The 25,561-nt window shown below is 50.9% G+C and overlaps 2 protein-coding genes across 3 annotated transcripts in view; both read left to right on the plus strand.

Annotated features, from left to right (window-relative positions):
- The first annotated feature begins 3,952 nt into the window (after nucleotides 1-3,952).
- On the plus strand, nucleotides 3,953-15,921 carry LOC127383246 (interferon-induced very large GTPase 1-like). The gene is made up of 3 exons (XM_051615838.1): nucleotides 3,953-4,030; nucleotides 6,859-7,050; nucleotides 7,958-15,921. Exon 3 carries the CDS (start codon nucleotides 7,960-7,962, stop codon nucleotides 15,265-15,267), a length of 7,308 nt encoding a protein of 2,435 aa, XP_051471798.1. The 5' UTR covers nucleotides 3,953-4,030; nucleotides 6,859-7,050; nucleotides 7,958-7,959; the 3' UTR covers nucleotides 15,268-15,921.
- A 2,514-nt stretch (nucleotides 15,922-18,435) lies between these two features.
- SELENOI (selenoprotein I) overlaps nucleotides 18,436-25,561 on the plus strand; it is a 34,740-nt gene continuing 27,614 nt past the window's right edge. For both annotated transcript variants that reach the window (XM_051615855.1, XM_051615856.1), the window contains exon 1: nucleotides 18,436-18,538. In XM_051615855.1, the coding sequence (XP_051471815.1) occupies nucleotides 18,491-18,538 (48 nt within the window). In that variant the 5' untranslated portion in view covers nucleotides 18,436-18,490. The remainder of the gene's footprint in view (nucleotides 18,539-25,561) is intronic.

Below are 25,561 nucleotides of genomic sequence, written 5' to 3' on the forward strand. Positions count from 1 at the left end.
TGGGAGATCCTGGCTCTTCCTGGCTCCAGGCTGGTGACCAGGGGCCAAGAGGTTGGCCAAGAAGGCCACCAGTATCCTGGCTTGTATCAGCACTGGTGTGGCCAGCAGGACCGGGGCAGGGATCATCCCACTGTGCTTGGCACTGAAGAGGCTGCACCTCGAATCCTGGGGTCAGTTTTGAGTCCTTCACAACAAGAAGGACATTGAGGGGCTGGAGCGTGTCCAGAGAAGGGCAATGGAGCTGGGGAAGGGTCTGGAGCACAAGTGTGATGAGGAGCAGCTGAGGGAACTGGGGGTGTTCAGCCTGGAGAAAAGGAGACCTTCTCACTCTGTACGGCTGCCTGAAAGGAGGTTGGAGGGGGGATCAGTCTCTTCTCTCAAGAAACAAGCAACAAGACAAACGGAAATGCCCCGAGTTGTGCCAGGGGAGGGTTAGGTTGGTTATTGGGAACAATTTCTTCTTGGAAAGGGCTGTCAGGCCCTGGCCCAGGCTGCCCAGGGCAGTGGTGGAGTCCCCATCCCTGGAGGGATTTCAAAGCCACGTAGCTGTGGTGCTGAGGGACATGGTTTAGTGGTGGCTTTGGCAGGGCTGGGTTAACGGTTGGACCTGATGATCTTATAGGTCTATTCTGACCAAAATAAGTCTATGGTGACCAAGTGCATTTTCACTGTGAGCTTAATGGTGATGTGGGGAATTAGATGAGTGAAAACCTCTGTCCTTGGCCGTGGATGACCATGTCCCTCCTCTCCCACCTCCAAGACAAGGCTGAGCACCCAAAGGGTTCAGCAGTGATGTTGCTCTGGAGGTTATCGTGGATCTGGGCATCCCCAGGGGGTATATGTGTATCTGTTTACATATGCATGTGCCTGTGTGTGTGTATCTATGTATGCATTGTGTCTCTGCGTATGTTTACAGACATGCATGTGTTTTTGTGTGTGTGTGTGTGCATGGGGGGGGATGTGTGTGCACCTTCCTGCTGCAGGCTCTGCTGGGCTCTCAGACCTCTCCAACACCTGTGAGCACCCATTCCTGTGGGGATGTGGAGCACTCTCTGCCACCCACCCCAAAACCCCTGGGTGTCTCCCTCCTGCCCTGCTGAAGGGTGGGTCCAGTTCTGGGGTCCCCAACACAAGAAGGACACAGAGCTGTAGGAGGAAGTCCAGCGGAGGCCATGGAGATAATGCAAGGGCTGGAGCAGCTCTGCTCTGGAGACAGGCTGAGAGAGCTGGGGTTGTATAGCCTGGAGAAGAGAAGGCTCTGGTGACACCTTAGAGCACCTTCCAGTACCTGAAGGGGCTACAGGAAAGCTGGGGAGGGACTTTGGACAAGGCATGGAGTGATGGGATGAGGGTGAATGGTTTCAAGCTGCAAGAGGGGAGGTTGAAATGAGGTCTGAGGAAGAAATTTTTAGGGTTGTGCCTGCTTCCTGTGCTGGAAAATGCAGCAGGAACCAAGGGACTGGACACCCGCTACCACTTCCCTGTCCTCACGTCCAGTGAAGCTCTCGGGGAAGGAAATCAGCTTGGTATGACAGCATTTGGCCTTGACAGAGCCACTTTGGCTGCTTTTTCTCACTTATTATTCCTTGGGTGCTTATAATCATCTGATGCTTTGCTGGGGTGGCTGCAGCTGTGGAAGCTGTGCCAAGGTCCCCCCTTCCCATCTTCCTGCTTCTTGCCTTGCTCCAGCCCAGGGGCTTTCCCCATCTGTGCGAGCTCTTGGTGATGATGGCTCAAGGTTTTGGAGATTGTTTCTGATGCCTCTGGCTTGTTGGGGGCTTGTCAGTGACACGAGCAGCCCCTTCCCCTCCAGCTCCAAAGCCTGGGCTGTAGGTTTGGCTGCCCTGCCCCTGCAGAGGCAGGAGGAGGATGGAGCAGCTCTGTCCCCCTGGCTAAACTGTCTAGCTGCTCCCTCCCCGCTCCTCATTGCAGCCCCCAGCCCTCCTGTGTCCATCACCCACTTTGGGGTGTTTTTGGGGCTCCCCTTCTGCAATTCCAGGCAACAAAGAGGGAGACACATTTGCAGGTAGGCTTTGAGACCCCCCTTGTGATGTTAACCACTGCCTTCTCCATTAATTCCAGTAATTAATAACAGGGGAGACTGTGGAGCAGTTTGCTTTTCTGGACTGCTGCTGCTGCACCTTGCCAGACTCTGGGCAGAGTTATTTTGTTCCTTTTCCCCTCTTGCCCTCGGCTGAGCTCAGCTGCCACTCTGTTTCTCAGAAATCAGAGTCCTTCTTTGAAAGGGCTCAGGCAGTCCCTGGAACTGAAACTGCTCCTCAGGCTCACGTGCTTTCAGGAAAAAACCCTCATTTCTCTTATCTCTGGTCAAAAGTTTATGCTCCAGACCCCTCCTGAGGATGGAGGGTGCCAAGAGGCGCTGCTTTGGCAGGACGCCCTGTGGGAACCAGCCCCCCAGGAGCTCCCAGTGCTCTCACAGCCCCTGGAGCAGTGCCTGGTGGGCTGGAGCACCTCCCCCAGGGCAGCCAGAGGGATGTAGCCCCTGGGACTGATGCCTGGGGGGGCTGCAGCATGTCCCCCAGGGCAGATGGTTTGGGTTGGAAGGGACCTTAAAGAAGCAATTTTTGTGGTACTTGTGGCCATGTGGAATGAAGTAAGGAAATGCAGAGCTCAAGCCTCATGTCCATGTGTGCTGGGGGATCCTACAGACCCACGGACACGGTGACTGCACCGCTCACCCCCAAGGGGCTCACCTGGCCCCTTGCTCTGCACCTCGTGCTGCTGGGCTGGACTTGCCCCATGTCCCCATGATCCCACCTCACCCAGAACATCCCAGAGCTGGCAAGGTCGGCTTTGGGGAGCTGGGAGGTCAGCCAGCCAGTCAGGAGAAGGCAGAAACAGGGTACAGGGGCCATCCTGTCCCACAGCACGATGAAGGGATGGAGAGCAGCCCTAAGGAGAAAGACCTGAGGGTTTTGGGTGATGAGAAGCTCACTATGAGCAGGCACAGTGTGCTGGCAGCCCAGAAACCAACCTTGTCCTGGGCTGCATCCCCAGCAGCGGGACCAGCAGGGCAAGGAAGAGGATTCTTTCCATCTGCTTTGCTCTGGTGAGACCCTCCTGCAGTGCTGGATCCAGTACTGGGGATCCCCAATAAAAGGAGGACATGGAGCTGTTGGAGTGAGTGCAGAGGAGGCCACAGAGATGATGTGAGGGCTGGAGCAGCTCTGCTCTGGAGACAGGCTGGGAGAGTTGGGGTTGTTCAGCCTGGAGAAGAGAAGGCTCCAGGGAGACCTTAGAGCACCTTCCAGCACCTGGAGTGGCTTATAATAAAGATGGGGACAGACTTTTCAGCAGGGTCTTTAGCAATAGGACAACAGATCATGGTTTTAAACTGAAAGAGGGAAGATTTGGTCTGGAAATAAGGACGATATTGTTTATGCTGAGGATGATGAGATGCTGGCCCAGCTTTCCCACAGAGGTGGGAGATACCCCATTCCTGGAACCCTTCCAGGTCAGGTTGGATGGGGCTCTGAGTAAGCTGATCTGGTTGAAGATGTTCCTGCTCACTGCAGGAGAGCTGGACTAGATGAGCTTTAACAGTCCCTTCCCACCCAAACCATCCTGTGATTTGGTGATTTGCAGGTAAGAGGAGCAGGTCTGGAGGTTTCCAGCCAAAAGCTGCAGTGCTGCCCAGCCCTGCCCAGCCTCAGCTGCCTTTCACCCCAGACACAGGCAGCAGCTTCACTAGGATCTGTTAGCACTGGATGGAAGCATTGGGTACTCCTGCGCAGAGCCCAGGATATGATTTAGGATCCTGTTGTGTGTTCCTCGGGGGCTCCTGGTGCCTGCTGAGCTGCCTCAGCAACAGCTCAGGCTGCAGCTCCTCAGTTTCACTTTCACATACTGCATGAAGTGGCCTGATTTCCGGGAAGCTGTAATTTCTCCTCTCTGCCTCTATCAGCTGGAAGCAGGAACCTACCAAAGAAGACCAGAGGATTTATAAAGAGAGGGTTTGGAGTGGGCTGACACCAGCCTGGGAGCTGCTGAGCACCAAAGGAAGAAGAAGGTAGGAACTTGCTGATGAGCTCTGGGGCTGTGAGCCAGGGATCAGCACAGAACAGGGATCTTGTTTGTCTTCTGCTTCATATTTTACATGTTTTCCCATTGCTTGAGAGATGCCACGGAAGGAAAAAGAAGGCATTTTTAGGGCAGTAGGTGAGCGCTCTCTGCCCTGGGTGTGGGATGGGGGAAGGAAACTTTGGTCATCAGCCTGTTTGGGGGAAGCTCTGAGGACCTGTGTGTGTTGCAAGAGTAGAACTGGGAAGGTGGTAAAGAGGGAGAAGGGTCGGAGCGGGAGAAGGTGCAGAAGGAGGAGGGATCCAGGCAGGATTCAGGGACAGACTGATATACAAAGAGGTACAAAGCCTGGCTTCAACAGCTGGCAGCTGGGTGGGACGGGGAGGGACGGGGAGGAGCACCTTCCAGTACCTGAAAGGGCTACAGGAAAGCTGCAGAGGGACTTTAGACAAGGGCAGGGAGTGGTGGGATGAGGGGGAACAGTTTCAAGCTGCAAGAGGGGAAGTTGTAATGAGATCTGAGGAAGAAGTTCTTTGCTGTGAGGGTGGGGAGACACTGGCCCAGGTTGCCCAGAGCAGCTGTGGCTGCCCCATCCCTGGCAGTGTTGAAGGCCAGGTTGGATGGGGCTTGGAACAACCTGGTCTAATGGGAGGTGTCCTTGCCCATGGCAAGGGGTTGGAACTAGATGATCTTTACAGTCCCTTCCCACCCAAACTGTTCTGTGATGCTGTGACGGGGAACCAGGCTGGGACATGTCAGAGCGAGGGCAGGTGGGAAGGCAGCCCTGTGGGCAGTCTTTTGTCCTCAGAAGCTGAACAGGTAATCAGGGGAACACCATCACTAATAACCTTTGCTGCAATATTCTCTCTGTCAGCATTATTGGGGGTGCAGAAGTGACAGGTGCTGGGGTGCAGTCCTGGGGGGTGGTGGCATGGGCAGCTTGGGTGGTGGTGTCTCCTCCTGCGCCACTTGGTAAAGAGCCTGACAGCACTGGGGTAACAAACAACATTAATGGGACATCCTGTTCTGACCCCAAGCCAAGGGGACTCACAGAATCATGGGTTGGAAGAGACCTTAAAGATCATCTGATTTCAGCCCCCATGAGTTTTTCTTTTTCCTTTCAGTGGAGTGATGGTGGGATTCACCTCTCTGAGCCTCTCCTACAGTCTAAACTTCACCACCCAAAGTGTTCTGGTCCCCGGTGCAGCCCCTCATTGTCTTCCATAGAAGAAAATGATCCCTAGTTATTCCATAAATATGCTTAGTGGTGCTCTGTGTGCACTAACAATCAAATGTGGCTTTATCCTTATTCTTGAAGAAATATGAAGCTGTGCTGGGAGTTCAGAGTCTGCCTGAGTGGTCTGGCTGGGCTGAAGTTAATGCTCTCTATCACAGTGCAGTGCTGGTTTGAGCATCTGAGACTGAAATACTGTTGATAGTGGGCCAAGGGTAAGAAGCTGGCAGGGGACGGAGCTGCACAGTGTTGGGCTCAGCTGTGGGGGTAAGGAGGAAGAAGGGGAAGATGTTGGTGGCTGCAATGTTTCCCTTCCCAAGCAGCTCTCATGCATGCTGAGGCTCTGCTTCCCGAGGAGACATCTGCCCAAACAGGGCAAGGAATGAATAAACACTCTGCTTTGCTTGATGAGCTGGAGCTACATTCCTTTGCTTGCTAAACTGTCCCTATCTTCACCCAGGAGTTTCTCCTGCTTTTGTTTTTCCACTTCTCTCCCCTATCTGCTGGCAGAAGTGCATGAGCTGCTGGTGAGTGCTTAGTCACTGGTGGGGACCAACCTCTGTAGGGTTTCTTCCTGCCTTGAGGGGCTTGAGTTTTGTCTTGAGGCTGGCTGAGCCTGACCAGGGAGCACAGATGTTTCATAGAATCATAGAATCAGAGAACAGTTTGGGAGGGTGGGAGCACTGCACTCTGCTCTGGAGACAGGCTGAGAGGGTTGGGGTTGTCCTGCCTGGAGAAGAGAAGGCTCCAGTGAGAGCTTATTGCACCTTTCAGTACTTAAATGGACCTGTAACAAAGATGTATACAGACTGTTTAGCAGGGCCTGTAGTGATGAGACAAGGGTTTACAGTTTTAAACTGGAAAAGGGGAGATTCAGACTAGAGAGAAGGAAGAAATTTTTTACTCTGTGGGTGGTGAGACACTGGCCCAGGTTGCCCAGAGAGGTGGGAGATGCCCCATCCCTGGAACTATTCCAGGTCAGGTTGGACGGGGCTCTGAGCAACCTGATGTGGTTGAGTATGTCCCTGCTCACTGCAGGGGGTTGGACTAGATGGCCTTTAATAATCTTTCCCCACCCAAACCCATCTGTGACTTGATGATTCAATGAGGATCTCTATCCTGGGGGATCCTTTTTATATTAGAGTCAGATTGCTCTTTGACTCTGTGGCCAGGCATGGTCTTCCTCCATGTGACATTATTCCAGTCTTCAAGTCCTGTCCACTAAGTCACTCTTGAGCCACTGCACTAGTCCTGTCCTGAGTCACTCCTGGGCACCTTCTGCTGTGTGCAGAAGAGTCTCTGAAAGCAGGAAATCTGTCTTGGACTTGATCTCAAAGGTCTTCTGCAACCAAAATTATTCTATGAGTCTGCTTTCTAAACTGTCCTTGGGCTAACATACATAATAGGTATGTAGGTTTATGTCTCAGGTGAAACTCTGGTCTGGACCCCAAAAATGCCCTGATTACTCTTTGCTGGCTGGGAAATCATCACTGCTGGGGAAGGGGTGGCCTCCACCACTCCCTGGAATGAATCCTTCATGTTGATGGGTTGCCATCTCCTGACTCTCTGTTCTTCTACTTTAGGATTTTGGGCCTTTCCTTCCCAGTGTCTGTCTTCCTGAATCCTTTATTTGGTCCCCATCTTAATCTTAACACCCCAGCCTTGTCTACCAGGACTGCTGTGTGACAGTGTGCTGTCTCAGCTGAGTTGGAGACCTTGGCTGCCTGTGTCCTCTGGAATTCAAGCATCTGACCAAAAGGAGCATCTGCTGTGAGGTGAGATGAACCAGATCCCACATTAATTGAGCATATTGCCTAAATCATCACTGACTTTAAAGGAAAAACTGACATTAAGGGCTTTGGAAGGGTCCAAGAGCCCAGTCACAAGCACCTCAGATCAAGACCTGTCCTGGGTAAGCATCCTGTGTCATTGGTGGGAGTCAAGGACCTTTCCACTGCATATAGGAAAATAAGAGAAGGGAGAAACAATAAAGAAGACCACAAAAGGACACAAACTGGATAGACAGAGGGTCCTGGAGACAATGCCAAAGACCCAAAGTCTACAGTCCCTAACGTTAACAGGATGCTCCAGGCACAGCTCTGGACAGGGAAACCTGTATTTTTCCCAGGAATGATGTGTGTCCTGAGAACCAGCTCCTGGAGAGGAATGGCTGTGAGCAAGAGCAGGACCACGTATCAGAGCCTGTGTGCCCAGCACTGGGTATTTGGATTGAGTGTATCCTGTGAGTGGGGGGTGCCCATGAGATGAGTGTTTGAGTGTGTGCCTCTGCTGGTGAGCACCAGGCTGGACCAGCCAGTGAGGAGACCCATGGGGATGGTAAAAGGGTGCAGGATGCAGGCAGGGGTGTTGGATGGATATAGAGACTGTGCTGGTGCTTGAGGGACCCAGGAATGTCTATGGCTATCTGTACTTAGGTATTTATAAGTCCTGTTGGGCATGGTTGAAGGCAGCACCTTGCCCATGGCAGGTTGTATGGCCAAGTCAGGGTGTGTGTGTTGCATCCAGGATAGACACTCAGCTTCAGGGTTGAACCTGCAAATGGGAAAGCAGCAAGAACATCCATTGTCATAGAATCATAGTATCCCAGACTGGTTTGGGTTGGAAAGGACCTTAAAGATCGTTCTAGTCCGTTTAAAGAAAGTCTGTTTTCGTCGTCCACAGCCATGGGTTTCCAGGAGGACATACAAGAAAATGATGAAAAGGCACTTCTTGCTAAAAGACTCCTGGCAGAAGCATGTGAGAAGGAAGGACTGGATGATGGATACTGGCTCCCAAAACTGTCAGAGATACTGGGAGTGAAGTCCAGAGAAGCCCTGAAGCATCTGCAATATGAAGACTACCTTAAGCTGGAGTGCGAAGTACGGTACCCCTGGGAAACAAAGGCACTCCGAAAACTTCTGGAACTAACAGAAAGCAACGCATCTTTTGAGGAGCTGCAGAAGGACCGCTTGAAGATGGTGAAGGAGAGACAAGAAGCAGCCAGGCTAGCCCTGAAGGAGCTGAAAGAAATGCACAAGAGCCGCAGCCACGGCAAGGATGTTATAAGACAGAAAGAGGAGGCTCTGTGGCAAGCCATGGAGATTCCCAGAGAATTCTGGGCAGCACCGCAGGAGTCATTGGTGGATGTGTTGGAGAACATCCAGAAGCAGCTGGAGAAGCAGGAGTCATCTGTGGACAGGGGTGAGAATGTTTCAGACATGGAGGTCCTGAGCCGGGCGTCAGGCGGACTGGCCCTGCAGGGCATTTACAGAACCAGCAGCCTTGCGGATGTGCTGGCAAAGCGAGACCAGCTCATCAGGGTTCCCAGCGGATTCAAGCTTGCCGGTCCAGAGCAAGGGTCACTGCTTGAGAGGAAGGAGTTCTCCTCCTCTGCAGCAGAAGCCACTTTCACCAAGTCCATAGAGCAGCTGGGGTTCAGCATCAGTGTTTCTGCCAAAGCTGGGTTCTGGGGGTTTAATGTTGAAGCTGGTGGAGACTACAGCAGCTCCTCACGGTCAGAGAACACCCACCAGTCCCGCTCTGAGCAGAGCTACATTTGCACCACCAAGTACCAGTACATCCCTCTGGCCTCCTGCTACTTCCAAAAGCATCAGCTTTGCCTGTCAGATGCGGCCCTGCGGGAGCTGCAAGACATTGAGCACCTTTTGAGCATCACCCAGGAAGCAGACAGGCCTAACATGCTGAAGAGCAGGTGCACGAGCTTCTTCAGCAGGTTTGGGTCCCACGTCAACCAGGGTCCCCTCCACTTTGGAGGGATATTCTGGTGGAAAGCATCTACGGAAGGATTCCAAGCTGAGCAGCGGGAAGAGATGAAGCGACAAGTATCTGAAGCACTGAACTGCTACGTGGGGGCCAGCTACAGCGGCTTCAGCGTCAGCGTGGGAGTGGACGTGGACGTTTCAAAATCCAGCTCACAGGCATCTAGCCAGGGAAGAGATAGAAGAAGTGCCCACACAGCAGTTCAGCTCTACGTGACCCACACTGGGGGCCCATCACAGACAGATTCTCTTCCTCAGTGGAAAATGGGGCTTGTAACTAATAACACAACCTGGAGTGTTATCGACCGGGGCTTTCAGCTGATCCCAGTGTGGGATATAATCCAGTTCAATCACTGCAGTGATTTTAAGTCCGTCTATCAAATGAGCAGCAGCCTCAGGGCAGTGTATGAAGAGCTAACGAATCACAGCATCGGCACCATGTTTGGGGATGAACTGGTCAGCGCGGTGGAAGAGGCCAAAGCTTTCATGGAGTTTGTAAAGGCCTGGGAGGTGACGGTGGATGAAAACAAACTGCTCACCCTGATAGATTTCAAACAGAATCTGAATGAAAAAACCAAAAACCACAGTGTCTGGATCAACGTGTGCCTGTCGGACAAAGCGCTGCAGGAGTTCCTGGTGAATAGTGTTCTGTTTTGCAAGAGGTCACCTCCAAAAAACATCACCTATATCAAGTCTTTGCTGAGATGCCTCCTGGATCCTCATATCTATTCTGTGAAGGACTTCCCCAGATCTTCCTTTATTATGCAATGGATCTTCCATACTGAGAACATGCTTCCTGAAACTCCCAATGTTTCTGAGCTTGAAGATCTCACCAAGACACTGCTGCAAATGAAGGAGCACATCCAGGAAGTCACCTATGCACCAGAAACCTCCGCATCTGCCATTCATGAAGCAAAGATAAAAGCCACCTTGACTGCAAGCCTATCTGTTTATTCCTTTCTCCAGTTTCTCCAGGACAGGGCACAAAAAGACATAGAACTGTTGGTGCTCTTAATTACGACCAGCACAGGATACCAGGTGGAAAGGAGCACTTTTCAGTACCTCCTTGGATATCCAGAAATTAACTTCATGATAAATGAAATGCAAATGGGGCACAAGGAGTATCTGAATCTGAAGGACCAAGACATTTACAGAGCCCAGGCCTTCCTGCTGCTGACAGGTCTAACCATAACTCCCAAAGATAAAGAGGTGTCCTCCAAGCAGAAAAATGAGCGTTTAGTTTTCATGGAACATCATATGAAAAGCTTATGGTCTTCAGAGATAAAAACTCTCCTGGAAAAGCACAGTGGATTCAAAGACTGGGAGATGTTGGAAAATGACTTGCATTCCTTCATCAATGGGCACTTCGATGACACATGTGATGATCTGAAGAAAAACAGCATAATCAAAGACATGGAAGACACTTTTCAAAGAAAAGAGCCTTCCAATCAGTCCAAATCAGACAGCAGCAAATCCAAAGCAAATCAAGCCATTGCAAACCAAGAGTTCCTCCACTTACTTAAGCGCCTTGGACTAGAAAGTCACTATCCGAAAAAAATGGGGACAGAAGATTTCCACATTATATACAACACATCTTTACACAACAGCCAGCCCAGCAAGGAGAATGAACTACCATTTTACTTCTTGCAAAAGCTTTTAACCGTGGATTATCGGGTGAGGTACCTGACTTGCAAGGACGAGCCCAATGCAGGACTCACACCTGTGCCAAAAAACACAAAGGAAGAGCATGAACCCCCAGATTCCTTTGATGACTTTTTCACTGATTTGGAGGATGAAGCCCATGAATCTGCAACCAGGGAGAGTTGTGTGCACCCCATGGACATCCAGATGGCAATTTTTCATTGTGCTGATGATTTCATGAGACAGTACATTTCAACAAAGCTTGCTTTCTGCCAGTTTGCTCTGCCTCTCCTGGTACCAAACCCGTGCACTTCACAGATAGAGTTCCCCCTCTGGTCCCTCAGCCAAATTAAAAAGAGCTGGAAGGGGGTTGAGAAGTCAGGAGAGCAGCCCAGAATTACCAGCTACAAAAACAAACTCATTTATCAGGCAGAGACACCCATTGTGTCCTTCATACGGATTGGCAGGTCTTCCTCCTCTTCCAAGTCTCAGATCCTGAATGCTCTGCTGAGCAAACAGAAGCACGACACTTTTTTCCACCGACATTGCAAAGGCAGCACCAAAGACTGTTTGCTGATGAAAGGTGTTGTGGAGATCTCCTGGTACTGTCCCCGAGGCAGTGATGATGACAGCTTTGACTGCTGTGTTGCTTTCTGTAACCTGCGCGGAGATGTGAGGGATCACGACAAACAGCTGCAGTTTTTACAGGAGATGTCGGCTGTGAACGTGGTTCTTGTATCTGAGTCTGATCAGAGTGACAAGAAAGGGATGAAAATTCTACGTGACCTGTGGCAGTCGCAAAGGCCTTTGGTTTGTCTTTTCACTGAGAAAGAGAATGTCACAGCTGGCCGATCTAGCCAAAACATAAGAATAGGTATCAAGAACAGAAATGAAGCAGACTTAATAGGTGAGCTGACAAAAACAATCAGAGATCTCCTGGGAGGATCTAACAAGTTTCTCAGCCTTGATGCTTGCCTGGACAAAGCTCGCAAGCATGGATTCGTAGTTGATGAAGATACAGACGAGTGTGTGACAGCTAAAGAAAAGGCAAAGGCCCTGATGAAGCTTCTGAAGAAAGAAAAGTTGTTTGAGATCAAGTCCCAACTACTGCCTCTTCAAGGAAAACTGTGGTACTCATGGTGCAAAAAGGACAAAGAACTCACTCGCTTGCAGGAAAAGAGGAACAAGAGCATCGAGCATCATCGGAGCCAAATTGAATCAGAGAAGTCAGCAATAAGAAGAAAGCAACTGGATAAAGCCTTCCCCCTCAACGAGCTGATGAGATCAGTCCTTGGCTTTCTTGAATCACAGCCAGCAGATACCAAGAAATACTTCCTGCAGTGGATGAAGGTTTTCATGGATGACCTGTCTTCTGATCGCCTTGATGAACTGAAAAGAAAGTATCATCAGCTATGGTCTGAAATCCTGGGAATAAAGAAAAGCAATGAAAAAAACAACCTGAAATCTCTGATGCTGGTTAAGTTAGAAGCCCTCTCCAATGAAATAAATGATTCGTCCATTGGCCTTGAGCATATTTTGAGAGAGGTAGGGCAGATTTATGAAGCTCTGGAAGCAATGAAGTCAAAGGATAAATGTTTTGTCAAACTACCAGACATTGCAGCTGATCTGATGGTTTCAGGGTATCCCATCGAGCTGATGGATGGTGACGCTTCTTACGTACCACTACGATGGGTTGGAGCAATCTTTGACAGTTTAATTGAGAAGCTGGGGGACAAAAGAGTATTTGTTCTTTCTGTTCTTGGCATCCAGAGCACAGGGAAGTCAACCCTGTTGAACGCCATGTTTGGACTTCAGTTTAATGTCAGTGCAGGGAGGTGCACTCGGGGAGCATTTATGCAGCTAATTAAAGTGGAGGAGAAGCTGCAACAGGATTTGAACTTTGATTACATGCTCGTTGTTGACACAGAAGGACTTCGTGCCATAGAGATGGCCAATAAACAGTCCCTTAATCATGACAATGAGCTGGCCACCTTCGTCATCGGCATCGGCAACATGACCCTCATCAATATCTTTGGAGAAAACCCTTCAGAAATGCAAGATGTCCTTCAGATTGCTGTGCAAGCTTTTCTGAGGATGAAGCAAGTAAAACTTTCTCCAAGCTGCCTATTTGTCCACCAAAATGTGGGAGAAATCACTGCCAAGGAACAGAACATGGAAGGACAAAGACGTCTGCAAGAAAAGCTGGATGAGATGACCATGATAGCAGCTCAGCAGGAATTCTGTGACATCTCCTGCTTCAGCGATGTCATCCGCTTTGATGTGAACACCCACATTCATTACTTTGCTCACCTGTGGGAAGGAAACCCCCCAATGGCACCACCCAATCCCACCTACAGCCAGAACGTCCAGGAATTAAAGAGCAAAATTCTTCAGGCTGCCAAGAATGAGTCACCAGGCAGCGTGTTGAGGCTCTCCAGCTTGAAAGTTCGTATTAGTGACCTCTGGAATGCTTTATTGAATGAAAACTTCATTTTCAGCTTCAAGAATTCAGTGGAGATTGCTGCGTACAAGAATCTAGAAACTGCATTTAGTCAGTGGACCTGGAAGCTGAGGAGTCACATCTTAGACGTGCAAATGAAACTAGAGAATAAAGTTCGGAATGGGGAGCTGCAGAAGGTCACCACAGATTACCTTGAAACACTAGTGCAAGAGACAAGTGACGCCATCACAAAAGACATGGAAAAGTATTTCAGTGAAGACAGAGACTGTGAGATACTGATCCAGTGGAAAGTCAGCACAGAACGGAAGCTGAAAGAACTAAAAGAGTCTCTTCTTCTTGAAACTAGAAAGAAGTGTGAGAATCTTATTGAACTAAGGAAGAGTCAGTGTAAACTGGATGAAAGGAAGTCAGAATATGAAAATGAGCTCCTGAAAAAGAGCAGGCAGTTGGCTCTGTCTCTAAAAGGGCAGAAATTAAGTGACAAACAACTGAGAGACAACTTTATTTCTCTCTGGGCAATCTGGATTGCTGAAGTCTCCTCTGCTGCTCCCCTGGCAGAACAGGTTGATATTGATGTGGAAATAGAAGATGTTCTTCTAGATCACTTTAAGGAGCCTAACTTACATGCACGGATCTGGACATTTCCCAGACACAGAGTATTTTCTGTTGACTTGGAGAAACATATTGCTACGAAAAAACGTTGGCACATTTTTTCTAGGAATGTTGATGATGCTGAGGCGAGCACCATACAGTACATTACGGATAACATCATAGAGTGTGTGAAGGCAAACATTGATAGGAAGGAAAAGGAGAAAAGGGATTACAGTCGAAGTTTTATTCATGAAATACTAAATGAAGTACAGAAAGGTGTGAATTCTGTCCCTAGCACTGCAAAATACAGTTTTAATAAAGATTACAGGATTGATATATCACTGTATCTGTGCAGAATGGCAGCAGAAAGGTTTAAAGCCATGCATGCAGCATTCAAAAAAGCCAATGATCCATCTATCTACCTGGAGAGCAAGAGAGAAGATTTCTTTAAATGTTTCCAGATTTCCTGCCAAGGAGCCACTTCTATCACAACATTTGCTGTTTTCCTGTGTGAGAAGATTGCCCCAGCTCTTCACCAGGCTGTCTATAACAAGACAGCTCTTACCATAGCTCAAGACATGCAGGGGAAAATCTCAGATTTCAATGGCAATAGATCGTCTCTGGAAGTTTGCATCCTGAGATACCTGGCACAAGAAGAAAATTTTCAGCATTTCAAGGAGTACCTTAGTTGCCCAGAATACTTTTTAAAGAATTACATTGAGTCACGTGTTAAGACATATTGTTTAGATGGGAACCGGAGGCTGGAGAAGTTTTTAGAGAACTCCCTTACTATCTACTATGAATGCATCCAGTCGGCTGTCTTTACATCAACAAACATTGTCAAGGACAGAAAAGACAGAAACGACAAAATCTCTCTTTGGCTGGATGAATTCTGCAGTGCACTCGGGGAGGTGCTGAGCTTGCCCAGAAGTGAGCTGAAGGGCATTGAGCATCAGGAGATAACTGACATAGAGTTCCTGAACAATGCCATGGCAGAAGCACTGGCTCCCCTGAGGGAACAGCTACAGGAAGAGTTTGCGAGTGCTGATATGAGCTCATTTGAAAGGCAGCCTCACACCATCCTGGCTGAACAGTTTTCAGGGTGCTGGGAGCAGTGTCCCTTCTGTGGGGCTGTTTGCACGAACACCATGAGGAATCATGATGGAGACCATCAGCTCATCTTCCATCGCCCGCAAGTTTTGAAGGGATACAGGTGGCATAAAACAGATAATCTGGTCATCGATATTTGTTCTAGTAGTGTTGCAAGTGATTGTTTATTCCTGATTGGTGAAAACACATGGATCCCCTACAAGAGGTACCGGGATGCAGGGCCTCCTTATTCCACTTGGAACATTTCTTCTGACCCATCCATGCAAGCATACTGGAAATGGTTTGTGTCTCATTTCAGGACAGAGCTAGAAAAACAGTACAATGGAAAATTTCATGGCAAAGGAGAAATCCCTGCTTCGTGGCAGAAAATTACAAAGCAGGAAGCACTTAATGAACTAGAGAAGCTTTAGGCCAAGTCAAGATGAATGAAGAACCACAACTGCTCTGCATTTTAGAAGAATGTAGTACAAGTCTATCCACAAAATCACAGAATCACAGAGCAATTTGGGCTGGAAGAGACCTCTGAAGATCATCTAGTCCAACCCCCCTGCTAGAGCAGGATCACCTACAGTAGATCACACAGGAACATTATTGTGGTAGTGACAATGACCTGAAGCCACATGAAGAAAACAATATCCAACTGCTCACAAAGTTGTGTGAAATAAGGTGTGCTGCTCCTACCATTGCTCAGAAATCCCCTTGCTTCATGATAAAGTCAGAATCTTCTTCCAGTCTTGCCACAAACATTTGCAGCTGCTTTGTCTTAGAGCTTCGCTTCTTCTCTTGCCTCACTGCTGAGCAAAAGCCCTTGTATGACCAACATGGAGAATCACCTTCCTCAGCTGCCCTCAGCAGCATGTGACGTTAGCATCTGTAACATCAAGACAGGCTGGTGACAATGGAGAACATGTAGCCAGCTGGGATCACACCAGCTGGGATCACAACCAGGTGGTTGGTGGTTCCTGCACAGTTTTTGCGATGCTGCTGGAAAGCCAAGGAGTTGAACAAAGTGGTGATTCAGAATACTTCCTTGTAGTCTTTGCTAATAAATTAATCTAGTTGGACGTGGCTGGTCTCTGTATCCTTTATTTTCAGGTGAGCCACAGTTGTGTGTGACTTCAGTGGTTGTGCTGTGAAGACAGGCAGGTGGCAACTGGGCAACGGTTTGTGTGTGGAAGGAAAGTGTCTGCTCCTGTCAGGGTGTCTGCTTGAGGACCTTTTTCAGTATCTTGAGGGATAATAATAAGGAAGCCATGAACAAGAACATCCAGTTAAACAAATCTGATCAGCAAATGATAAGGGAAGCAGTGCTGGGAACCAAGCCTGGTCAGTCACATGAATTGGTGAGCAAGAGGTTGAGAAGGTTTATTCCAGTGAGGTTATCTGATCAGGGAGCTGGTCAACTGGGAAACTATGGGAAAAAAAGGGGAACCAAACCCAAAATATACCAAGACACAAGCCTGACAAAACAGACATGGAGCCAATGACAAGAAATAAACCTTGGCAGTGTGAGTGTCTCCTGCAAGGACAAAGTGCTGGTTGCTGGTGAGACCTGTGTCTGCGTGGAGCTGTGGCCAGCTGCCGGAGTCAGACTGGGAGTGTAGGTGCCTCTAGCCCATAGTGTCTGCTACAGGAGTCAGTGGGGCCCCAGTGCCAGCTACTGGAGTGAGTTGAGGTCTTTAAACTCCAGCCACTGGTATGTGTTCTGAAAAAGATCTGCCTGGGAAGCCTGGCATGAAAGCCGTGAGTGAAGAGCTGAGCCTGAGTGCCAGTACTTCCCAGTTCCCACTCCATTACGGAGTGTCAGGATTCCATGCTGAGGATCATGCCTTTCAGCGTCTGTGCCAGTCCACCCTGGTCCATGTCTCTCTCTCAGGGGTCGTGTGACATGTCCTTCCTTGCAGATATTGCTGTGAGAAGGAATGCAAACTTGCCTTCAAGACCTCCTGGTCTTCAACGTTTGTACCTAAGGTTGTCCCTGGCACTGACTCCCAAAAAGAGGTTGTTAGGGAAGGAGAAAGACCTGCTGATGGTGGGATGTGAATGTAAAGGTGATGAGGAATTGTCTGGTGGGGGTCTGTCTGATACATATGATGGGAAAGATGAGGGCTGGAATGACAGGCTGGTAGGAGGCCAGGCTGGTTCTGGAAATGGGAATGAGAACCAGCTGTACCAACTTTGCTTTCACTTTCTCTTCCCTCTGTCTTTGCTTTATCTTCTTCTCCCCCTTCTTGCTCCCCCATCCTGATCACTCCCTCCATCCCCTAGGATCCCAAATATAAGTCCCTTGTTCCACCTGTCCCTGGAGCTGGTGGGACACAGAACGGCTCCCCAAGGAGTCCACAGTTTTAAGCTGTAAGAAGGGAGATTGAGATGAGATCTGAAGAAGAAATTCTTTGCTGTGAGGGTGGTGAGACACTGGCCCAGGTTGTCCAGAGCAGCTGTGGCTGCCCCATCCCTGGGAATGCTCAAGGGCAGGCTAGATGGGGCTTGGAGCAACCTGGTCTAGTGGGAGGTGTCCCTGCCCATGGCAGGGGGTTGGGACTAGATGATCTTTAAGGTCCTTTTCACCCCAAGCCAGTCTGGGATTCTATGAGGCGCAAGGGGAAAGATACGTAAGATCATAGACTCGTTTAGGTGAGAAAAGGCCTTTAAGATCACCAAGTCCAACCAGTAACCTCACGCTGCCACCTGTCACCTCAGCAGAGCCCCTGATGCCTGCGGCAGCCCCTGCTCCTCCTCAGAAGGGTTTTTTTTTAACTAAATACCTCCTCCCGGCCCCTGGAGAGGCCAGCAGCCCCCGGGGTCGCCCCCATCGAAGCAGGAAGCCACCCCCTCATCTCCCCAGGGAGAGCTCGCCTCCCTCCTCATCGCCCTCCTCTGCCCTTCGGTGGGCTGCACCTTTCCCTTCCCTTCCCTTCCCTTCCCTTCCCTTCCCTTCCCTTCCCTTCCCTTCCCTTCCCTTCCCTTCCCTTCCCTTCCCTTCCCTTCCCTTCCCCCTTCCACCTTCCCTTCCCTTTTCCCTTCCCTTTTCCCTTCCCTTCCCTTTTCCCTTCCCTTCCCTTTTCCCTTCCCTTCCCTTTTCCCTTCCCTTCCCTTTTCCCTTCCCTTCCCTTTTCCCTTCCCTTCCCTTTTCCCTTCCCTTCCCTTTTCCCTTCCCTTCCCTTTTCCCTTCCCTTCCCTTTTCCCTTCCCTTTTCCCTTCCCTTTTCCCTTCCCTTTTCCCTTCCCTTTTCCCTTCCCTTTTCCCTTCCCTTTTCCCTTCCCTTTTCCCTTCCCTTTTCCCTTCCCTTTTCCCTTCCCTTTTCCCTTCCCTTCCCTTCCCTTTTCCCTTTTCCCTTTTCCCTTTTCCCTTTTCCCTTTTCCCTTTTCCCTTTTCCCTTTTCCCTTTTCCCTTCCCCCTTCCCTTCCCGGGAACCCCCCCGCAGCCGCGCTCCCGCCGCGCCCCCCTGCGGCACCGCCGCCCTCCCGCCCGCCAGGCGGCGCTCTGCGGGGCGGGGCGCCGTGACGCGCCGGCCGCGCCGGGTGGGCTGATGCGGCGGCGGGAGGCGGGTCCCGGCGGCCGGCGGGGGCCTGGGCCTGGGCGGGCGCGGAGCGGAGCGGGGCCGGCGGCAGCGGGGGGGACGGGGCCGTCATGGAGTACGTGACCGCCGAGCAGCTGGCTGGCTTCAGCAAGTACAAGGTACCGGTCTGGGGTTGGGGGGGGGGGGATTCGGGGGGCGCCTCGGGGCCTGGTAGCGTGAGGGGGGTGTCTGAGGGGGCGGCGTGTGGGGAGGGGGGCTGCGGGGAGGGGTGCGGCGGGGGGGGCTGTGCTCCCCGGAGCTGAGGAGGGGGCCGCAGTGGGGCCCGGCCGTTGGGGCCGTGTGGGGGTGGGGGTTGGGTGCTGTGGGGAGGGGGTGCCGTAGGGGCTGGGGGGGGGGCAGGAGGTGCTGTGAGACCCTGGGGTTGGGGGGGGGGAGGGGCTGCAGTGGGGACCCGGTTTCAGTCGGGGGAGTTGCGGTGGGACCTTGTGCTGGGAGGGAGGGGGGGGGGTAGGGTTAGGTCCTGCAGGGAGGGGGTCCCGTGGGGGGGCGAGAGGTGCTGGGGGACCCGGGGGTTGGGGAGGGGCTGCGGTGGGGCGCAGGGATCGGGGGTTGGGTGCTATGGGAAGGGGGTGCCGGGGGACCTGGGGGGCGGGAGGTGCTATGGGACCCAGGACAGGGAGAAAGCAGGGGGAGCTGCAGGGAGACCAAGGGTTTAGGGGTGTGGGACTGCAGTGGGGCTCCATGCCGTGGGGCGGTGGGGATTAGGTGCTATGGGAAGGGGTGCCGTGGGACTGGGAGGGGGCTGAAGGTGCTGTCAGACCCAGAGCTGTGTGGGGAGGTGGGGGCTGCCGTAGGTCCTTCTCCCATGGAGAGGGTGCTGTGGGGCCCATTTCTGTGGGGTGGCAGGCAGCTGCTGTGGGACCTGGTGCCATGGAGGTGGGGGGGGAGCCGTGCAGTGGAAGGGTGGTTGTACAAAGTGTGTGAATCCCCCATGTGCCCCACCTTGGAGTGTGGTGAGGACCAGTGCAGTGAAGCCATGATGTGTGGGACATGGGACTCCTTCCTTGCAGGAGAGGACAGGGGGAAGAGTTATGTGCTCTGCAGCAAGTCAAGGTGTGTCCACCTGCAAACTGCACCCCCGCCACCCGTCCTTTTCTCAGCAGGGGTGGCAATGCTGTGTGTGATGCTGTGGGGTACAGCGTCCAGCACAATGTGGTGCAAGTGTGTCCTTGTGCCAGGTGGGCACCCCTAGGCTGTTTGTTCCCCCAGGGGAGGACCATGCAGTGGGGTTCAGTGTGAGGACAGCGTTGTACAGTGTTACTGAGAGGGGTGTGATCGCATTGGATGTGTGTGCCCCCCACCCCTGCCCCGGTCATCTCTGGGAGTGGGGTGCCTTGCTGGGCACCACATGGGTGTGATTGCAAGTGATGCTGTGGCAGCGTGCCTGTCCCCCCAACACCTGAGGGGGAGGGCAGTGATGTGGTCAAGGGGATGAATGTGGCACATCACTGATACACAGCAAGGACAGCGCCCTGCCGGGTTATGCTGTGAAGGAGCTGTGGAACAGGGAGTGCTGGGGGTGTGCTGGTCCATATCCTGGTGGGGGCATGGCCAGCCCAGGGATTCCCCTCACATTTAGCTCAGGACCAAGTTGTTCCTGCCACATGGCTGCTCCTTGCACAGTCAGACACACAGAAACGTGCCAGGCATTGTCCCCATCACTTTGTGGGAACGTGGCAGTCTGTGTCTTGTTCAAAGTGCTGGAAACCTCTGAAGGAAGCAGCTGTAAGTGCAAACAAGCTCTGCTGTGGCAACTTATGTCCCTAGGGACTGATGTTGGGCCAAAGCATGTAGGATCCTTAGCACAGGGGAACACTGGATTGTGGGTTTATGTAGATGGGGAGGTGTTAACCTTTTCGTTTTGTTTCGTTTTGTCTTGTCCAACACCAGCAGTGGAGCTAAAAGGGTTCACCTCACCCTCTGTTTTGTTCTTCTGGGATCCACTGCATTGAGCCATGTGGCAGTTGTCCTTCCAGGGTTGTTCGTGGGGTGCCATTTTATAAGGGCATGTAGTGATAGGACAAGGGGTTATAGCTTTAAACTGGAAGAGCGGAGATTTAGGTTAGACATTAGGAATTCTTCAGTGTGGGGGTGGTGAGACACTGGCCCAGGTTGCCCAGAGCAGCTGTGGCTGCCCCATCCCTGGCAGTGTTGAAGGCCAGGTTGGATGGGGCTTGGAGCAACCTGGTCTAGTGGGAGGTGTCCCTGCCCTTGCAGGGTTTTGGAACTAGATGATCTTTAAGGTCCATTCCAACACAAACCAGTCTGGGATTCTATCATTTAAGTATGCAGGACAGTTAGGACAAGTCTGTTTTGATCCCTGCTATATAAAAAAAGATGTGGACAGGCTGCAGAGGGTCTAAAGAAGGGCCACAAAGATGATCCAAGTACTGGGAAGTTGTATGAGGGAGAGCAGAAAGAACTGGGTTTGTTCAGCCTGGAGAAAAAAAGGCTCAGGGGACACCTTATCACCATGTTCCATTATTTAAGGGCATCTACAAAGAAGATGGAGACTCCCTTTTTACAAGGAGTTACTGGAAAAGATGAGGGATGATGGGTTCAAGTTAATCCTGGGGAGATTTTGGTTGGATATAAAAGGAAGATTTTTTACAATGAGAACAATCAGCCATTGGTATGATCTCCATCTTGTCTAGACTGTGCTTCTGCCAAGAAAGATTGGACCAGATGATCCTTGAGGTCCCTTCCAACATGAGATTCTGTGATGCGTTCAGGGAGGAAGTGGGTGATGCACTGTCTTCTCTAGCTGGGTGAGGCTGTCTGCCTAAGTCTGATCTGGAGCAGTCTGTGAGGGCAGGAATGGTCAGGGGTGGCTCACGCTCTCCTTCTGTATGCTTAGAGCTCATAAGCTGGAGATAATTGGACTTGGGAGAGCAGGTTTGACCAATTGTTGTGGTGAGGTGTTCCATGGAAGACAGATTGTGTGGGGATTCATCAGTAAATACTAAGTGCGTTTGGAGAGGTAGTGAAAGGTAGTGGGTTTGTGTGGGTGCTGGAAGAAGATGAGCAGAACATGCTCAGCTTTGAGTCAGGCCTCCCAAATTAGCAAATTTTGCTCTTGTAAGGACAGTGCTTTTGCTTGAAGAGAGAGGCTGTGTATATCCAGCCTTGGAGGGGTTTGTGGTGTTGCTGCCTTTCCTCCCAGTGCCTGTGCAGTGGAAATGGGTCTCCAGTTGAACTTGGGAGGGTCTAGACAGCTGCAGCAACCTTCTCTTTTGTGTCACAGGCACCAAAGACCCAGGTCACAGTCTTGGTGGAACACCTCTGTTGGAAATGCTGTTGCAATGAAATCTATGAGCAGGAGCCTGAATGCAAAGCAGGACGAGGAGGAATGTTCTATGTAGTGTGCAGCGTGTGCAGCAGCAGGCACTTGCTGTCACTCGTTATATGCTGGTGTTGTGTTTTACCGGTCTTGGTTTTGGATGACATAGGGCTGAAGGCCAGGTTGGATGAGGCTTGGAGCAAACTGGACTAGTGGGAGGTGTCCCCTGCCCATGGCAAGGGATTGGAGCTGCATGATATATAAGTTTCCTTCCAACCCAAACCATTTTATGATTCCATGAAACATCTAAGTAGGTCTCCACTGGACGTATCTCTCCCAGCCTGGTGCAGCTGAACCAGCAGGCAGAGGTCAATAAAACTGCATATACCGTGAGGGCAGGAGTGCAATCTTAACTGGCAGAAGGAGCTTTGCTCCCGAGGTTGTAGTTACTGAGTCAATAGGGACTTTGATAAGAGTGGGTGGATTCACACTTCTGGCTCAAAGAGCATAATTTCTGCCCCTCGCTGATTCTCGTTGCCTTTGGGTGCTCCAGCAGCATGAGCACCTGTGGGTGAAGGTGCTTTGCTGGAGATTGCAATTAACTTTGTAAGAAGAGCAATCGGAGCTGACACACCAGACTGGCTGGGGGTGAACAAAGCCCCAGCTGATCTTGCTGCAGTGCTCCATTCCTGCATGTCTTTGCATATGGAACATTTTTTTTCTTTGCTGTTTTAGCTTTGAGAAATCAGCTGATCCAGGCACAAATCTCTGGTACTGGGTCACATATGCCAGCTTTGTTTTAGACAGTGAGGTTTGTCCTGCTTTCCTCTGTCTGTGGCTTGAAGGTGTGACTCTAGATCCATCACTGCTCTGTTGCTTAAAAGGCTGGTTGAACTTCTGGGTACAACTAACTCTTCTTACCTGGAAAACTTCTGCAGTGGCATGAGCTGTCATCCCAAATGAACAGCAAGGAAGGAGCAGCATGGGATGTGGATGGGTAGCAATGGAAAATAACCAAAGAGTCATTTAGCTGTTGCCCTGTTGCTTTCTCTGCCTTGTCCCCAAAGTGGGCCTGTGTTTAACCTTGGTGGAAGAGGTCAGTGTGTGGCAGCAGCTCAGCAGGTCATCTGAGAAGGTGGCTCACTTTGTGTAACTTGAATACATACCCGAAGCCAGAGTAGCTGAAAAGTAGCTCAGATGAGCGATTGCTCTTAGGTGGGACCAGCCAAAAAGGTGATGCCTGGTCAGAACCAAATGCTCTGCAGGAAGACTCCACCAGTTCCTGCTGCAAATGGCACTGCAGCCTTTGACTCTGCCTCAGCCTTTAACTTGTACCCAGCAGAAGCTCTCCAGTTCTTGCACAATAGCTATGGAGAAGAGCAAGCAGATCTGGGGGGTATGAAGGAGGCAACACCTGTCCAAAGGAAGGAATGTATCCTCGGGTTGGAGCTAGTGTCCCTGGAGCTGATAGAGCAGGAGCAGGTGAGCATCATGCAAGGTGATCCACAGTTTTCTCCAGCCCTGGCTGGTTTACTCCTCCCGTTGCTGCCAGGAGCACATATGGGAAGTGGCGAGTCGGGAGTCCAGATGGTTTTAGCTTTGCAGTGTGCATGTTTCTGCTGGCTGGGGGAGAGGTAGGTGTGTACACTCCTTCTGTCACAGGCTGGCTTAGTTCCGTGGGTGGTAGAGGTGTGGAGGAACCGTCCTTTAGCTGCTCTTGAAGGAACACTGAGAAGCTCCTCTGTCTGTGCAGCAAAACGTACAGCCTTAATGGGAGAGTTTTTATTTGTACCCCTGTCCCTTCTTCAGCAGGAGATGGTGGGATTTGGGTGTGGCTTCTGTACCTTTAGAGGCAATTTAAGTTAAGCTAACCTAAAATGGGAAGAAAGGGTTTCTCTGTTGGAACAAACACATCCTTTGGACCTAATGCATCACAGCCCTGCCTGGAGGCATCATGCCAAGGCTTCCCCCAAGGAGATGCTGTGTGTGGTTGTCAGAGAGCCGGACAAATCCCAAGCCCGTCTGCTATAGCACTTCCTTCAGGTTGTCAGCCTTCTGCAGAGGGTTGGTGCTTCTGGCAGGATGGACGTCTTGCTATCAAAAAAAAGCTCCTGTTTTGAGGCCATAGAGCAGGATGCATGTGTCGACCTTGCAAAGAAAAGCAAACCAGGCACTCTGCTGTTGTTGAACCAGTGAGTGGCCTCTGCCAAAACCAGATGCTCTATTACTGTGAAGTGTTGAGTATCCTCTGCCAAGAAAGATGCAGCCAGGCACTCCTGTTTCAGAGTGTAAACCTTGCAGTTGGATGCCAGAGGTCATGATCTGCTTCTTAAAAACCTGTCTGCAGATCAGTTTCTGACAGGCTTCTGGGAAACTTCCTTCTATAAAATTACGGGGAGAGGGGGAAAATGGGACCATCTGGAATATTCACAGAGGTGTTTTCTCCTACTTTGCTTTCTGCAGGAGAAAGACCTCCTCTTTTCTTCCCTCCAGACTGCCTCAGAGTCCTGTTTTCACAGACCAACCCAAACAACTCTCCCTTGGGCAAAGTGTTTCTGCCTTTCTCAAATGCAGCACTCAAAAGTTAGATGTGGTGTGTGAGCTGGAGCCTCGCCAGCTCAATGGAGATGGGAAGGATGGCTTTATGCTTTGCATACTCCACTCAGATTTCTTCTGCTCCTGTGTCTCAGTGAGCTGCATGTCACTTTATGTGGCATCATGACTCTTGTGGCTCATTTCAGGGGGTCAGGGAGGCTGTGCTCACAGCTGCCAAGGTGCCAAAAGCAGCTGCAGAAAGTGAGACTGGCTGCAAGTGAGGCCAGAGGACTGCAGCTTCCTGTGTCCTTTTAGCTGCAGACAGCATTGATGGGTTGCCACTGTCTTCTTGTATTCTAGTCACATGCCCTGTGTTTCCTGTCGCCTTTCCTTGCCCACTGGTGTTTGTGCTCTTGTGATTTAGACAGGCTGAAGGAGTTGGGATTGTTCAGCCTGGAGAAGAGAAGGCTCCGCGGAGACCTTAGAGCACCTTCAGTACCTGAAGGGGCTACAGGAAGGCTGAGGAGGGACTTTTGACAAGGGCATGGAGTGATGGGATGAGGGGGAACAGTTTCAAGCTGCAACAGAGGAGATTGAGATGAGATCTGAGGAAGAAATTCTTTTCTGTGAGGGTGGTGAGACACTGGCCCAGGTTGTGGCTGCCACATCCTTGGAAGTGTCGAAGGTCAGGCTGGATAGGGCTTGGAGCAACCTGGTCTAGTGCGAGGTATCCCTACCTGTGCAGGGAGTTGGGACTAGATTATTTTTAAGGTCCCTTCTGACCCAAAATAGTCTGAGAGTCTGCTTTATTCTGCTCTACCCTCTGGGGTCCTGCACTGTACTAGTGTCTTCTGGTGTCATGGAGTCACTGATGCTATTCCTGCAACACGTCTTGCAGCCAGATGTGTGGTCATTTTGTGACTCTTTTGTCCAGCTCATGTAGGACCAGGGAAAATACTCGAGTGATGAATGTTATGTATGAAGCTTTGTGCCTAAGTGGTCTCTGCTTCTGTGTTTTCCTTACTGTGTGAACTGGGTGGAACGAACCTTTGTTGTGAGATTGGCTGGACCTTTGCTGTTCCTGAAGGGAATGTGTTACTCTCAGGAGTAATGGTTTGGGGTAAATGCCAGTGAAGGAGGATGTGGGATTGCCACTCCTTACCTGTGGCATGGGAGGAACTTAAGAGGGAGCGCAATGACACATGTTGTGTCTGGGTGCAAAGGTGGGACAGCCTGATGTCTCATCCTAGAGACTTCGAGAGCAAGTATGAGCTCACTAAGAAGGAAGGGAATTGGGGCTTGGGAA

Source organism: Apus apus, chromosome 3, assembly GCF_020740795.1.
Source record: "Apus apus isolate bApuApu2 chromosome 3, bApuApu2.pri.cur, whole genome shotgun sequence".
Classification (NCBI taxonomy): Eukaryota; Metazoa; Chordata; class Aves; order Apodiformes; family Apodidae; genus Apus; species Apus apus.

What these genes read in the sequence shown, in the direction of transcription:
- LOC127383246 (XM_051615838.1), top strand. Translation starts at nt 7,960, where the DNA reads ATGGGTTTCCAGGAGGACATACAAGAAAATGATGAAAAGGCACTTCTT.